Here is a 16,416-nt window from a genome sequence, read left to right as displayed (position 1 = left end):
CCAAACCCACTCCCCGACCCCCAATATGTACTCAACGCTGCTGAGAGGAAAGGACAGATCTCAGACCATCCTTTTTCAGGCTGGGCCAGCTCACTCCATATCCCAGTTGGGGACATGAGCCAAGGTAGGTATAGAGTGGGCAGGTTTGGGGGGCTGCTAATGGAGGGAGGTATTGGGATTTCTGAGCATTTAGACACAAAAGCAAAGCATATGAACTATATACACAGTCCTGGTGGGTGGATCTGTGCATCTATCAGAACCAGATGTGCCATGGAAAGATTCCCTGCTTGAGCCCTCGGGCTTCTGTACCACCAGAAAAAAGGCAGGTCCCTCTCTTAAGGAAGTAATCTTGGAAATCATCCAATTCAAATGCCCTCATTTTGCAGAATAGAAAATTGAGACCCACAGATAATGGCTTGTCCAGATCCAGAACCCCCTACTCCTCACTCAGGCAGACCACATGCTGGGCTGGTTTGGAGAATGAGCAAAAGGCCAGAGAGAGGTAAAACTCGAATGATCTGTGCTCTCATCGGTGTGGATGGGGTATTCTCCCCAACGGTACAAAATGTGACCATGCCATGTATTCTCCACAAAGACCTGACATGCTGGATGGAAGCCTTTCTCCAGGTATTTATTTTAACATTATATTTGTATAGTGTAGCTTCTGAATGGACCATCGGGTGAATCTCAATCTCACTATGTGACTGGTTTATCTCGTATTTCCTAGAAGAAAGATTTCGTATCACTTCTTGAACTCAAGTCATTCCTGGAAACATGCCATAGGCTATTTATGCCCACTGTGCATTTCTCTGCTACACTCTGGGTCATCCAAAATTTTGATTCTGGCGGAAGACTAATGGTCCATGATTTACAGTCATACAGCATCCATTACCAAGAGAATATTGGTGTTAAAAAAAAGTTTCTGAGGCAATTTGGGTTGTTTGGAAACATTACACAATTTCCAAAATAAAATACTCTCTGCTCTTACTGTTCCTCTCTGAATCCAGCTCATCCTCCAACTACAGGCCCTATGATGTAGGCTGATGGGACCAACTCATCATTCTTCTTTCAGACAGTAGGCCTTCTATATCCATTTGGGTTTTTCCATGTAGATGAGGGGCCTACAGATCTCATTAAGGAGGCCCTATGGTATTCTAGGGCTCGAGGCAATCAGATCAATGTCTTCCACAAACAGGAGCATCTGGAAGACCTCACCATTTTTCCACAGAAGCCTTTTTCCATTTGGCCAGCACCTTGGACAGTCTCCCTGATCACACTTCACATTTGTTTTATGCTTTGCTGCCCAACAAACAGCCATCTTTCTCTCTGTGGTTGCAGAGATTAGAGAATCTTGTGTCATCTTATTAAACGGAGAGTTTTGGGGGCTACTTTGCTTAATGAGTGAAACACTTTTTTTTGTAACCAAATACACCATTTTCTTATCTTTCATCCAATTGTTTGACTGAAGATGTAGCCTGCTGCAGAAAAGTGTCTGCACAGAACCAGGAGAACATTGTACACAGTAACAGCCACAATGTGTGATGATCAACTATGACTGACTTAGCTCTTCTCAGCAAAACACTGATCCAAGACAGCTCCAAAAGACTCATGATGGAAAATGCTATCCACATCCAGAGAAAGAACTATGGAGTCTGAATGCAGATGGAAGCATACTATTTTCACTTTTTTTGGTTTTTCTTTCTCATGGTTTTTTTGTTTTGTTTTGTTTTCCTAATAGTACTTTCCCCCCAATTACATGTAAAGTTAGTTTTCAACATTCATTTTTATAAAATTTTGAGCTCCAAATTTTTCTCTCTCTCCTCCCCACCCAAGACAGCAAGCAATCCGATATAGCTTATACATGTATGATCATGTTAAACATATTATACTTTAAACATTAGTCATGTTGTGAGAGAAGAATCACAAGAGGGAAAAATCACAAGAAAGAAAAAACAAAAAACAAGTGAAAAAAGTCTGCTTCGCTCTGCATTCAGATTCCATAGTTCTTTCTCTGGATGTGGATGGCATTTTCCATCATGAGTCCTCTGGAATTGTTTTAGGTCCTTGCATTGCTGAGAAGAGAGAAGTCTATCTTTCCAGGTTTTTCTAAAATCCATTTGCTCCTCATTTCTTATAGCATAACAGTATTCCATTATGTTCATATACTACAACTTGTTTAGCCATTCCCCAATTGATGGGCATCCCCTGATTTCCAATTCTTTGCCACCACAAAAAGAGCTGCTATAAATATTTTTGTACATGTGGGTCTTTTCCCCTTTTTATGATCTTTTGGAGACACAACAGATTTGACCCAAAGGGTATGCACAGTTTAGTTGCCCTTTGGGCATAGTTCCAAATTGTTCTCCAGAATGGTTGGATCAGTTTATAACTCCACCAACAATGCATTAGCATTCCAATTTTCCCACATCATCTCCAACATTTATCATTTTCCTTTTCTATCATATTAGCCAATCTGATAGGAATAAGGTGGTATCTCAGAGTTGTTCTAATTTGCATTTCTCTAATCAATAGGGATTTAGAGCATTTTTTCATGATTATAGATAGCTTTAATTTCTTCCTCTGAAAAATACCTGTTCATATCCTTTGACCATTTATCAATTGGAGAATGACTTGTATTCTTATAAATCTGTCTCTATATGTTTTAGAAATAAGGCCTTTATCAGAAATACTAGCTGTAAAAATTGTTTCCCAGCTTTCTGCTTTCCTTCTAATCTTGTTTGAATTGGTTTTGTTTGTGCAAAACCTTTTTAATTTAATCAAAAATATCCATTTTGTATTTCATAATATCCTCTCTCTCATTTGGTCATAAATTCTTCCCTTCTCCACAGATCTGACAAGTAAACTATCCTTTGCTTTCCTAATCTGCTTATGGTATCATCCCTTATATCTCAATCATGTACCCCCTTTGACCTTATCTTACTATAAGGGGTTTTTCCCTTTTGTTCTGATTGTCTTTTTCACAACATGACTAATGTGGAAATATGTGTAACGTGACTGTACATGTATAACCTATATCAGATTGCTTGCTGTCTTGGGGAGGAGGGAGGAAAACTTGGAACTCAGATTCTTACAAAAATGAATGTTGAAAACTATCTTTACATGTAATTGGAAAAACAAAATACTATTAAGTAGAGGCAGGGGGAGTGTCTGTCAAAGTCTGTCCCTTCCCATTTCACGTTTTCTTCAAGAGTACCCTAAAGACATGTGCATGTGACGTTGTATAGAGTGCTGAACTTGGCATCAAGGAAGTCTGGGTTCTGATCCTGCTTCACTTACTACTTCTATGACTACGGTCAACTCATTTCACCTTTCCTTTTTCTTATCTGTAAAGTGAAGGTAACACCTGTAGGCCACCTACTTCAATATGCTGTTAAGAGGTTCAAATGAAATGCATGTTCATCTTGCAAATCACAAAGTGTCACATAAAAATGTCTACATAGAGATCAACAGAGTAAGTGTCTGGGTAAGGCACTCACTGGTGTTTGTTCAATTACTTTTTGGGTATATATCATGCTGCTTCTTACCCCCAACATTTCCTATCTTCCCTTCTTCAGATATTTTGAAAGCTGATCCCTCAAAGTTTTCAAAATTGTCTCCAGCATGGATTTTTTTGCATGTACTTGGTCTAGACGCCCTTCCTGAATTCATCTTTTTAGTTACTTTCTATGCTTCTTCATATCAGCATTGAGGAGTTGAAATGTATTGGTTCTAGAGTTACCGACCAAAATATAGTCACTGATACGCTGGCAGAGCTTATCTGTTGTATATCTGCTGTCTTCCTTTCCATTTTCACTGGAATGCTTTAGGGATAGCCTAGCTCAGTCACTATGCTTTCCACAGACAAGTATCTTCTTCCCACATTGTTCCTGGCTAATTTGTGAGGAGATATTAAGCATTATCTTCCACCAAACTAATGTTGCCAAATTTTGTGGATGAGTTCTTAAATTTCTTTTGCTCTTGGCCGCCATGTCTTTCTGACGAGTAAAGAACTTTGGTCTCTGCTGGCCAAGGTCTGGGTTTCTGGGTGCTTCTTGGTGTCGATGGAAGAATTGCTGATACTCTTAGAACATGTCAGCGTTTAATAGGAAATAGTAATTATCAGAGTCCGAGTCTTTTCCTCCATCTCCCATTCCAAAAAACCAATAGGCCAGGGTGAAGCTGTTACAACTTCATGCTGTAGTTTTTTTTCTAATTAAGTATTGATTTTGACCTTTGCTGCTAATGATATAATTGCATTAAGGCAACTGATTCTAAGATGACTCCCATATAAGCTAACCAATTATTTCCTTTTAAGATACAGTTCATTTTCTTTCTTTTTTTATTAATACTATTTGGTGCTCACCACATTCAGTTTCTTCTTGAAGAAATTATTCAAGATATGTAAGTATGAAACTTTTGAGTGATCTAAAACTCCTCTATCTCTTTTTCCTATTCATAGGGCTACCATTCTAGCTCAGGCCCCAAATGTCTAGACCACTGCAATATCTCCTAAATGGTCTCCTTACCCCCATCCAGTTCCTCACCTCACCAATCTACCCCACACACAGCTGCCCAGTTGATATTTCTAAAGCATAGATCTGATCACGGTACTCCCCTCACAAGGCTTCAGTGGCTCCCCACCGCTATTATACATATAACATATACGTAGAAAATATAAATTGCTGTTTGGCTTTTAAACCTCTTCATAATCTGACCTCAGTCTGTCTTATCTAGGCACATCAGTCTCTCTTACATACTCCATGCTCCAACCAGATCGGCCTGCTTTGCTGTTCCCTTACCCGTGACACCACTCCCATCTTTATGCTCCCTCCCTACTTATCACCCCTTCTTGAAACCCCCAGCTCCCTTTAAGGCTCAGCCTAGTTCTCCTTTCTCTTTCCTCATTCCCTTCTCCCCTCTCTGTGCAATCATTTACTCTGTAAGTATTTCCTTATCTGTGAATGTGTTTCCTCCCCAGTAGAAATATAAGCGCCCTGAGGGCAACAATTATTTTCACTTTTTGTGTTTATATCTCCAGTGCATACAATTGGTGCCTAATAAATTGCTTGTTGATGGGTTATAAGCCTTTGGCTCCTTTAGTGTTTTAACCCCCAATATTTTTTCCAACATATCTTCACGGGTAATCTTTTTCCTTATGCACGTCAAGAGGCAGTGAGGGGGTGCACTAGATAGAAGACTACACCTGGGAGTGAGGAAGCCCTGAGTTCAGATCTTCCCTCAGAAACTTACTAGCTGTGTAACCTTGAGCAAGTCATTTCACTTGTCTGTTTTCTCATCTGTAAAATGGGGGTGCTAACTGCACCGACCTCGAGTTGTTGTTGTGAGGTGAGATGTTACTTGTAGAGCACTTTGCAAACTTTAAAGTGCTACATAAAAGCTAGTTATCACCATTATCACTAGTAGTGAAAGGGGACGGGTACACCAGCTAGGTTAAAGGGAGGGTGCTGAAAAGTCCAAGCATGCAAGCTGACTCCTGACTTCCGACATGGCCAGGCTGCCTCTCAGAACTCCACTACAGCTTCCTATCAATCAGCCCACGTTCCCGACCCACAATTACAGTATTTCCCCAACCCCCAGCCCACTGTGTCTACACTGAGAGGAAGAGGCTGACTCCTCACCCAACACGCATTTTTTGGGTTGGGTCTCCCAGGCCAAAATCTGTCCAAATAGTTCAAGTTATCCTTTCCACAAATCCTTCTCAATCATTTCTGGTGAAGTCCCCTCCTTTTAGCAGTTTTCCCTTACCTGGTAGCGGTTCACTCTCTCCTGCTTCATCTGCTCGAATCTACGCTTCAGCTCACTCTGCCTCTCTGCCTTCTTCTGGGCCCGGGCAACATAGAGGACTCGACCCCCGAGCTCCTTCCCATTCATGCCACTCACAGCCTGCGGAAGAGAAAGTGGTCAGTACCTAGGAACTGGACAGGTCCATGGCAACACCCTCCTCAGGTCCCTGCTGAAATCTCTCCTGGAGAGAGGGAGGGGCAAGAGTATATCTACCTTGGTTTCTGTATTACCGGGGAAGCAGCTACAGGACAGTAAAAAGAATATGAGACAAGAAGTTAGGAGACTTAGGTTCTAGTCCCAGCTCGGTCACCACCTCAGTCATTTTCAATTTTTTTTATATATTTTTTTAAATTTATTTTTTTACTTTAGTTTACAACACTCAGTTCCACAAGTTTTTGAGTTCCAAATTTTCCCCTCTCCTTCCGCCAAGACAGCCGTGTAATCCAATATAGGTTCTACGTACACCTTCTCATTAAACCTATTTACACAATAGTCAAGTTGTAAAGAATTATAACCAATGGAATGACTCATGAGAAAGAAGAAACAAAACCTAAAAAGAAAAAAAAAAAGGGCAAATAGTTTGCCTCAATCTGCATTCAGACTCCATAGTTCTTTCTCTGGATGCAGATCATTTTCAATTTCTAAGTAACCCTTCCCTCCTTTTAAAAATCCCTCTGAGAGGCTGCAGGACACCGTAGATAGGGGGAACAGGCCTGTAAGTCGGGAACACCCAGGGAACCACAGCCAAGTTACTTGACTTCAAGGTCCCCAGGCAACTTTCTAGAACCCTAGTTTGCATGTGAATTCGTAGGCTCACAGCATGACAGTTAAAGGAACACCTCAGAGGCCATTTAGTTCAACCCCCTCATTTTACAGAAAAGGAGACTGAGGTGTACAGAAGTGAAGAGACCTGGCCAAGCTCACACTGCTAACTAAACATTGGAGGTGGGATCTGAACCCAGATCTTGGGACTCCAGTGCTCTTTTCACTGTCCCATACTTGGAGGACATTTTCACACTGAATTCCCTACAGTGAGAATGACAGGACTGGATCCCCTCCAAAAAACAAAATGGTACCTTTCCAGCTCTGCCACTCAAGGTTCTTAGGTGCTATCCATCTGATATTCCAGGAGTCTATAGAAGCCAAGGTAGAAGATATGGAATATGGGGAGAGACCAATACCTAGGCTACATCAGTGGTCACCACGGAACAACTGCCAAGTCCACCACCTCTCAAAAGGAAATTCAGGCTGAGCATCTAATACTTGTATCTTCCAAACCTCATCAGCAGGGCCCCCATTGGGGACCTCCTCTTTCTACTCCTTCCCCCATCCCATCCCAGGGAAGGGAGCTCCTCACCTTCTGAGCTTCCTCATGCTTCTCAAAGTTGACAAAACCAAAGCCTCGGGAATAGCCATGTTCATCGACCATCACCTTCACACTTAGGGTCTTTCCTGAGAATAGGTTAATAGGGAGTCAAGTACCGTGGGCTGGTTGGGCCCAGAGACTTCCCCCCTGTTCAGCCAGTCCCAGGCTCTTACCAAACTGGGAGAAGAGCTCCTGAAGGCACTGATCATCCACATCTTCCTTGAAGTTTTTGACATAGATGTTGGTGAATTCCAACACTCGTGCCCCCAGCTCTGCCTCCCGTTCCTGCCGAGACTTGAAGTGGCCCACGAAACTGCCAAGGGGGAGTCCTCAAAGTCAACCTTGCCTCCTCTAGAAGCCTGGACCTTCATAATTCTTCCCCATCTTTCAAGGCTCCTCCCCTCGGGACACCTTCTCTGACCACCCCCCTCTCCCCGCCCCACCTCATACTCTCATAGCTTTCAAAGTTGCAGGAGAGGCAGGAAGGAAGGGACCAACATTGGCCCTCCTTCCCATAACATCCCTTACACCTCTTCTGCCAATCTCCCACTAAAAGATTGCCTGATCCATTGGACAAAACGATTCAGGGATTTCCTCTGCATGGAATCCACAGGGGTTAGAGGCAAATTCAATGAACTCTTAAAATACCTGGTATGCCCTTCCTCATTCTATTATTCCCTTTCCTTTAAGGCTCAGCTAAGATATCACTTCTCCCATAAAGCCTTGTCTGATTTCCCTCAGTCAGAAGGGTCCACTTCAGGGGTGGGCTGGAGCCCATTGATACCAGCTCTCAAGAGCCTACTATTAAAATGATCAGTTTACATCTCAGAGATCAGCAAATACTACGAATCAGGGCTTGGTTTATTGTTCTGCTCGTTGTCTAGACTTAAGAAAGCAAAAGAAAAATTGGTAATAATGCAGATTAAAGTTAAAAGTGTATCAGGTATCCATTTCTTTCTTCCTTTTTCTTTGGGAACCTGATGTTAAACTTTTACCAGCACACTCCTCATCCACTCCTCCTCTCCGCCCCAAACACGTATTAATTGTGCTACCACTAACTAACTTTTCACATCACCTCTTTTATATATCCTTTACTTCCTCATTAGACTAGGCTACTTGGGCAGGGACAATGAGAAGCACCGTGATACGGTAGAAAGAGCCTTGGATTTGTAGTCAGAAGACCTGGGTTCAAAAGCTAGCTCTGATACTTCCTCTCTAAGCTTTAGTTTTCTCACCTGTAATATTGGGACTAATACATATCTACTCTCGGAGTCTAATTATAAAGAAAACTCTTTATAAACTAAACCTTAAAAGCTATCAGTCAGCTAGTATTTCGGTTTTTTTTTTGGGGGGGGTCACACAGCTAGTACATGTGTCAAGTGTCTGAGGCCGCATTTGAACTCAGGTCCTCCTGACTCCAGGGCCAGTGCTCTACTCACTGCACCACCTAGCTGCTCCCATCAGCTAGTATTTTTAAGGGCCTACTATGTACCAGGAAGCTAGGTGGTACAGTGGATAGAGGGCCCAGCCTGGAGTCAGAAGACCTGAGTTCAAATGTGGGCTCAGACACTAGCTGCCTGACCCTGGGCAAGTCACTTAACCCTGTCTGCTTCAGTTTCCTTATCTATAAAATGAGCCAGAGAAGGAAATGGCAAACCACACCAATATCTCTGCCAAGAAAACCCCAAATGGGGTCACAAAGAGTCTCAAACAACTGAACAAAAAATGTACCAGAGACTCTGCTAAGCACTGTGGACTTAAAAAAAAAAAAGTAAGAAATAAACAGTCCCTGCCCTCAGGAAGTTTGTATTCTAATGAGGGAGATAACATGCAAACACTACTAACAGGATACACACAGGGTAAATTGGAGATAATCACCGAGGAAAAGCACTAAGATTAAGGATGTCAGAGAAAAGTTTTTTCAGAAGTAAGGACTTTAGCTCAGACTTGAAGGAAGCCAGGAAAGGCAGGAGGAGATTAGGAGGGAGAGCATTCCAGGCATAGGGGACAGCCAGGGAAAATGCCCCAAGTTGGGAAATAGAGTCTTGTCTGAAAAATCGGACCAGGGGATAGGAGGGCTTTAAAAACCAGAGGATTTTATATTTGACCCTGGAGGTAACAGAGAGTCACCGGAAACCATTGAAAAGGAGAGGATGAGGTAATATGGTCAGACTTGCACTTTAGGGAGATCAATTTGATGGCTGAGTGGAAGACAGAATGGACAGGGAAGAGACCCGAGGCAGGGAAACCAACCAGGAGTCTATTGTAACAGTCTAGGTGTGAGGTGGTAAGGGCCTGGACCAGGGTCAGCATCATGTCAGTGTTGGAGGAGAGAAGGGATCATCAAAGAAGAGAGGTTATCAAAGTAAAGTACAGGACTAGGCGACTTATTAGACAAAGGGAAGGAAGCAGTACTCAGGAGTTAAGATGACATGTAGATTTCAAGCTGAGGTAAATGGTAGGATGGTGGTACCCTCGATGCTAACAGGGAATTGAGGGAGAAGGAAGGTTTGGGGGGAGAAAAAAAATACTCTAGAAATGTGAACTCTCTCTCTGAAAAATGGCCTCAGAGGACCTCACACAGAGGACAGAGGAAGGTCTTGGGCTCAGTCTCACCCTCCAAACCCCCATGGGCTCCTTGTTTCACAGGCAGTAGGGGGAAGATCTTCTGTAACTGGAGATTCCACATCAAGGCTATGACACGCCCATCTCCCTTCAAAGTCCAAGCTTGGCTTCTTTTCTACCATCAATAGGGTAGGACTCTGACTACAGGACTGCTCTGGCTAAGGAAGTCCAAAGCTGACTAAGGAAGGGCAAACTGGCTTGGGTCAGAAATCCAGGGATAGACATAGATTCCAATCCCAGCTTTGCCAGGCAGCAATGCCTGCTTTTCCCCCTCTGTACCCTCAGCAGTGCCACCCTTCCCCCAAGGGCTACTTACACTTTCCGTTCATTAAGCAGCATCCCGTTCATAGTGCTGATTGCTTGGCTTGCAGACGCCTGAGTCTCAAAGTGGACGAAGCCAAATCCTCGGGAGCCATTCTCATCACACACCACCTACCACAGGGAGGGGACGGAGGGAAGAAAACTCAGCCCAAAAGCATTACCACAACCCTTGGGGCCACCCACAGTATAGCCTCACTCTCATCCATCCCTTGCTCTTTCCATCTCCACCCCCCTACCCTAAATCCAGTTTGGTAGCAAGAAGTCATTCCTGCATCAGGGGTCTGACTCAATCTCATTCTGGCTTTACCATTGACTTGTATAATTCTGATTAAAGTCATCTACCCTCTGAGCCTCAGTTTCTTCATCTAACTGTATAACAGGAATATTGCAGGGATCAAGAATGGCTTCAAGAGTGCTTTGCGATGGGGGCAGCTAGGTGGTGCAGACACCTGGAAGACTCTAATCCCACGGCTATTTAGAATTCCCACACTCAGGTGATCCACTAACTGGAAACCTCCCCTTGGAGGGATTACAGGTTGAGCACCCACACCTGGAGGTGTTTACAGACTAATGAGGGCGACACTGTGTAAATAGGTAAGTAGAAGATAAGACATAGCTAGGGTAAAAGGTGATCTCATGAGTTTTTGGGTGTAGCCTATTGAGAGTCCAAGTTTTACAGAACAAATCCTTTTCTTTAGGAGATTTGTTCTGTGACGTTTGGAATCAGTCAAAGGGCCTCACCTGAGGACCTAGAGGGCCGCATGTGGCCTCCAGGCCAAAGGTTCCCCACCCCAGTCACAGGGGAATGCATTCGCAGCCCAGGGGCCTGGGGAAAGTTTTATGGAGGAAGACTGATGCTCGAAGCCTTATATTGGCTGTTTAAACAGTAAATAGCAAGGCAAGGGAAAACAGGTCTACAGAAACCTGGAACCTTACAATTAAGCCATATCACCCCAAGAGAATTTAACAATAAAAGGAAGGACAACGAGCAAAAGAAAAAAAATAACAGACCAGATCTGTCTTTTGCTATTACTGTTTTTTAAAATCAGTATCCCCTCTAGCATCCTCCCCTTTTTTCTAACAGCCACTAGGTTGTCATCGCCTCTCCCACGGACCACTGCAATGGCCCCCAATGCCTCCCTGTCTCTAGTCCCTCTCTTCTCCTCTCCTCCACACAGCTGCCAAATCGGTTATTCATCAAGGATAGGTCTAACCCCATCACTATCCTTCTCAAAAAGCTCTAGCTCCCTCTAGCCTCCAGCATAAAATGTAAACTCCTTCAGGCTAGTTCCATTCTACCTTTTCAAGTGTGAGGGAGCCTTTGATTGTGGAAAAGTGGGGAGGATCTGGGTTCAAATCCTGACTCTGTCACTTACCACCACGGGCTTAACCTCCCCAAGCCTTAGTTTCCTCCTCTTACAGATAAAAAGATGAGAGGAAGGGGAAGGAGGAGAAACAAGCATTTATTTAAAATGCCTACTATGTGCCAGGCACTGTGCTAAGGGCTTTACGAGCATTAGCTCCTCACAACAACACTGGAAGGTAGGTGTTACTATCACTCTTATTTTCAAATGAGGAAACTGAGGCAAACAGAAATTAAGTGTCTTGCCCAGAGTGACAGGGCTAGTAGGTAACTGAGGCTGGATTTGAACTCAGCTCTCCTTGACCCCAGGCCCAGCCCTCTTGTCTACTGTGCCACCTAGCTTGGTTGGAACAGATAATCTCTAGGGTTCCTTCCAGCTTATGATTGCAGCCACCCTGGACTACTTGGTAGAGAATGCCATGGCATTCTATTCCACCATCCTCATGCGTCTAAACATGCACACACGTGCACTCTCTCCACACATATGCATGTATGCATTATATATTCTTACATGTATGTAATATATACATGTCATATGCTCCTATATTCCACTTCTATTTATCTATGTACACAGTAATGTATTACATATGTAAGTACATATGATATATATATTATATGCATAAGAAATATATGTAAACATATATATGCATATATATATCGTGTGTGTGTGTATGTTGTATTTACTCTTCTAAGTACATGCTGTTTCTTCCCACTAGAATACAGGTTCCTTGAGGGGAGAAACCATTTCATTTTTGCATCCCCCAGGGCCTAGCATGTAGTAGGTATGTAAAGGATTTTTAAAAATAAATTATACTTTTTGTCTATCACCTGCATTTTCTACGGTATCCCTCTCCTCTTCTCCTCCCAGAGTGCCACCCCTTATAAATCATAAAGGATAAAAAAGGGAGGGGGAAAAACAGCTCAGCAAAACTCAGTTATCAACAAAGTCAGACATTCTATGCAGCATTCCACAGCCAGAGCCCCCCACCTTTGTGAAGATGCCGGGTGAGGAAATAAATATTTTAAGATGATGCAGACCAGTGGTGAGCAGTAAGAACAACTGAAACAGATCAGAAACTTGTGTGGGAACCAACAATTCTAAAAATGCAGGAAGCCATAAATGGTACTACAACTTTAAAAAAAAAAAGCGATGGAGGACACTGGTACCAGTGATCACTGACCCGTGAACTTCCTTCCCATCACTATAAAGCTTTCAGTAGGACCCCTATTAAAAGGAGGTGGTTTTTTTTTGGTGGGGGGGGAGGCCTATTTTCTCTAGCAGATACCTTAAACGTTACACAATTGACAAAAAGATACAGCGAATATAAGAACCTGCTGTTTGCTGATTTTTAAAAATTGACTTGGTAGAATAAAATGCAGCCTTAAAAGCTCTCCTCCAAAAAAGTGTCTCCAGACCTCAATGAATAATTAAGTGGGGATCAGCTTGCAAGCTTACCTGCATATCAGAACATTCTAACAGAACATCAGAGCTGGAAATGTTCATAGAACACAGAATGGTAGAGCTTTATCGAGATCATCTAATCTGATGCCTTATGTGAGTGGAGAAAAGTCAATCAGGGAAAGGTCACAAAGCTAACCAGGGGAAGAAGGGCCAGGCTTGATATTTAGCTATAGGGTCAGACTAATGTCCCCAAAGTCAACCCCACTGGCTAAATTCTCCGGCTATCAGACCCTTACCGTGCTACTCTCTCCCTCCCACCAACCCCACAGGTTAAATGCCCAAGTTCCCTCAGGGCTACCCCCCTCCAAGATTCCAGCCCCATGGATGGTTGGGGGCTTCACTGTTAGGGTAGCATGGCCCAGGCAGCAGCTAATGTCATCAGAACCTAGAACCCACCTTACAAGAGAGGATGTTCCCAAAGGTAGAGAAGGTGTCATACAACGCCTTGTTGTCAATGGAGTCGTCCAAGTTCTTGATAAAGATGTTGCCGATTCCTGATTTCCGGAGCCCCGGATCCCGTTGGGACCACATGATACGGATGGGCTTGCCCTTGATTACCTCAAAGTTCATGGTGTCCAAGGCTCGTTCAGCTAAACAGGGAGGAAAGAGTTTGGGGTTCCAGGGAAAACTTGCCTACTCCCTCTGCCTAGAGTAAGAGGGTCAAGCACAACCCCGAGGCTCAGGGGTAGGGGAACCCAGAAGGAGGCTATTCTCAAGTCCAACAGGTCTCATTAACTTTCACTCTAGACAACTGGAAGGAACATCAGAAAGCAGAATATTAGAGATGGAAGGTGGTGTCAAAGACCATCAGGTCCAACCCTCTGATTTCAGAGGAGAAAACGGAGGCCAGGAGAAAGAAAGGCCAGTGTTTGCTTTTTTCTACTTCACCACGTCATCATAGATCTTAGCAAGGCTATGGGGCAAGAACACAGCACATGGAGTCAAGACTGATGCCCATCAGGCTTGAATCCTAGCTCCAGGGGTTTCAGAAAGTGTTTTGCAAACTGTAACACACTCTAGAAATCTGAGTGGAAGTGGGAGTGAAAGATGAGAATGGGTTCTAAAGGGACAGAAGGGAATTTAAACGGGAATGGGAAAAGCACATGTAGGTACTGGATCCTGTGGGGAGAGGTATTTAAAATAAGTGAAACAAGGAGACTCAGGGACTGCCTGCCATACACACTTCACAATTTGATCTCAGGTCAGCCTACTGTCTCCCAACCATTTCCATCTCACTCTTCATGGGTAAGATAATATCAGTAATAGCTAACATTTATATAGTGCTTATGATGCTCCAGGCACTGTGCTAAGTGCATTAAAATATTATCATCTCCTGTGATCCTCAAAACAACCTTGGGAGTTAGGTGGTAACGCATAGCCCTTTTCCTCTCCAAAAAATGCACCGTGTATACACAGCGAGCATTCAGGACAGCACAGCAGATCGCGGACTCCGAATGCCAGAACTGAGGCCACCTCTTCGACATTCAGAAGTCTGTTCCAATGCTAACATTCCCATGTCTGATGTTTCACGGAGTCTCTCGGCTCTAATATTCTCCAACCTATCTAGGACCTACAAGAAATCCTGCCAACCCTCTGAACAAGCCACGACTTTTATTCAGCCTCCAAGGGGTTGTCTTCTCACACAGTAGGGAGAGGCTGAGGGCGAAGGAATTCCCAGACCCATCTACCACTACCTACTAGGGCACCCGGCAGGAAGCAGGGGTGATGCTCCTGTGAACCACGGCCAGGGGCCATTCGGCCTCTCATCTTCTTTTCTTTATCTGTGCAAACCTACCTCATAGGGCTGTTCTAAAAGTTATTATTATTGTTGTTAACGGTAATAATAGTGCCTATGTGCCAGGCACTGTGCTAAAGCGCTTTACCAGTGTCATCTCCTTTGATCCTGTGAGGAACAAAGGGGATAACAACAGGAACGCACTCTGCCAAGCTCTCAGCGTTAAATCAATGTTATTAGGTATCAGTCTGATCTTGGACAAATCACTTCCACTCCTCACATTTTCCCCACCTGTAAAAGGAAAGGATCAGACTAAAAATCTGTAACATTACAAAGGGAAATACGGACTTCATAATAACCTGAAAAAACCCACACGACATAATGGTGAGTGAGCGGAGCGGAAGCAGGAAAACATTACGGACAAGCACAGATACATGGCTTGTGCCATGACTAACTGACGGACTTGGCTCTCCTCAGCAACACAAGGCGCAAAGACAGCTCCACAGGACGCATGATGGAGAGAGCTGTCTACGCCAGAGAAAGAACTATGGCGCTTGAATGTGGATTGAAGGACACTGCTCTCCTTTTTTTCTCTTTTGTTTTTGTTTCTTCTTTCTCATGATTCACTCCATGGGTCATAATTCTTCTTTACAACCTGACTATTGTGTAAATAAGTTTAATGCGAAGGTATATGTAGAAGACATATGGGATTCTATGCCGGGGGGGGGGGGGAGGGGCGGAGGGGAGAAAGTCTGGAACTCAAAATCATGCGGCACTGGGTGTTGTAAACTAAAAATAAAAAATCTTGATTAAAAAAAAAAAAAACTACTCCTCTTCCCCAGGACAGTTGATCTTGGGCCTCTTTCTCTTGGAGGAGAGCACCCTTTAAGACAAATTTCCACGGAGTAGAAGAGGCTACCTAACTTTCCCAGACGATCAATGAGACTGGTTAATATAATTCTCCCAAACACCCCCCACCCCCACCCGGCAGCAGCGGCCACGGCACCCCTCCCTCCCCAAGAGTTCTCTCGGGGGACCACCTGCGTTTTTGGATATTTAAGGGGAAAGTGCCCAGTAGAGTTTTACTAAGCCTGGGGCCACGGACAGAAAGGGCTTTTACACGGGAGGATGGTTGCTGCGGTGGGGCTGGACGGCCACGTGGCGGAACCACCGCACAAAGCAGATCCCCGTTCACAACACGGATCCGGCCCCTTTCCCACTAGGAGATACTACGCCCCAACCCGACGTTGATGCGGCATGGATTGGTCAACAAGGGTCCCTACGCGCGACGACGCGGCATATTCCGGGGCCCCTTCCTGCCATTTTGGGTGGACAGACAACGCGACCCCGAGGTTATCACTCCGAGCCCGGGCTAGGGCAGGAGCATGCACCTTTGGAGGGCTGGGTGGGGCCAAGAAGGGAGGGAATGCTGAGAAGCCGTGCTTGCCGCCCCCCCTACCCACCGACACCGTGCTTCGTGGGGAAGGCGGGAGGTAACCGCGGGGCTCCCCCGGGTCAGGGGCTCGGCGGATCCCGCCGGGCTCACCGTCTGCAGGCTGCTGGAAGTTGATGTAGGCATAACCCAGGGAGCGGCGCGTGGCCACGTCGCGGCAGACGCGGATGGACATGATGGGCCCCGCCACTGAGAACTTCTCGTACAGCATGGCCTCGGTCACGTCGGGGTGCAGGTCGCCCACGTAGAGGGACGCGATGGGGTACCCGGTGCCACTTGCGTTCAT

General features: G+C 44.6%; 1 protein-coding gene across 1 annotated transcript in view; it reads right to left on the bottom strand.

Moving 5' to 3' along the window:
- The window catches only part of PABPC1L (poly(A) binding protein cytoplasmic 1 like), a 27,896-nt gene extending 11,480 nt beyond the window's left edge, over window positions 1-16,416 (bottom strand). The window contains exons 1-6 of the mRNA XM_036749542.1: window positions 16,224-16,416; window positions 13,339-13,532; window positions 10,113-10,228; window positions 7,345-7,484; window positions 7,163-7,257; window positions 5,767-5,904 (exon numbers count right to left, since the gene is read on the bottom strand). Coding sequence (XP_036605437.1) covers window positions 5,767-5,904; window positions 7,163-7,257; window positions 7,345-7,484; window positions 10,113-10,228; window positions 13,339-13,532; window positions 16,224-16,416 — 876 coding nt within the window. The remainder of the gene's footprint in view (window positions 1-5,766; window positions 5,905-7,162; window positions 7,258-7,344; window positions 7,485-10,112; window positions 10,229-13,338; window positions 13,533-16,223) is intronic.

This window comes from Trichosurus vulpecula, chromosome 3, assembly GCF_011100635.1.
Source record: "Trichosurus vulpecula isolate mTriVul1 chromosome 3, mTriVul1.pri, whole genome shotgun sequence".
NCBI lineage: Eukaryota > Metazoa > Chordata > Mammalia > Diprotodontia > Phalangeridae > Trichosurus > Trichosurus vulpecula.
Note: the sequence above shows the minus strand (reverse complement) of the source record. Positions and strands in the feature narration are given on the sequence as shown.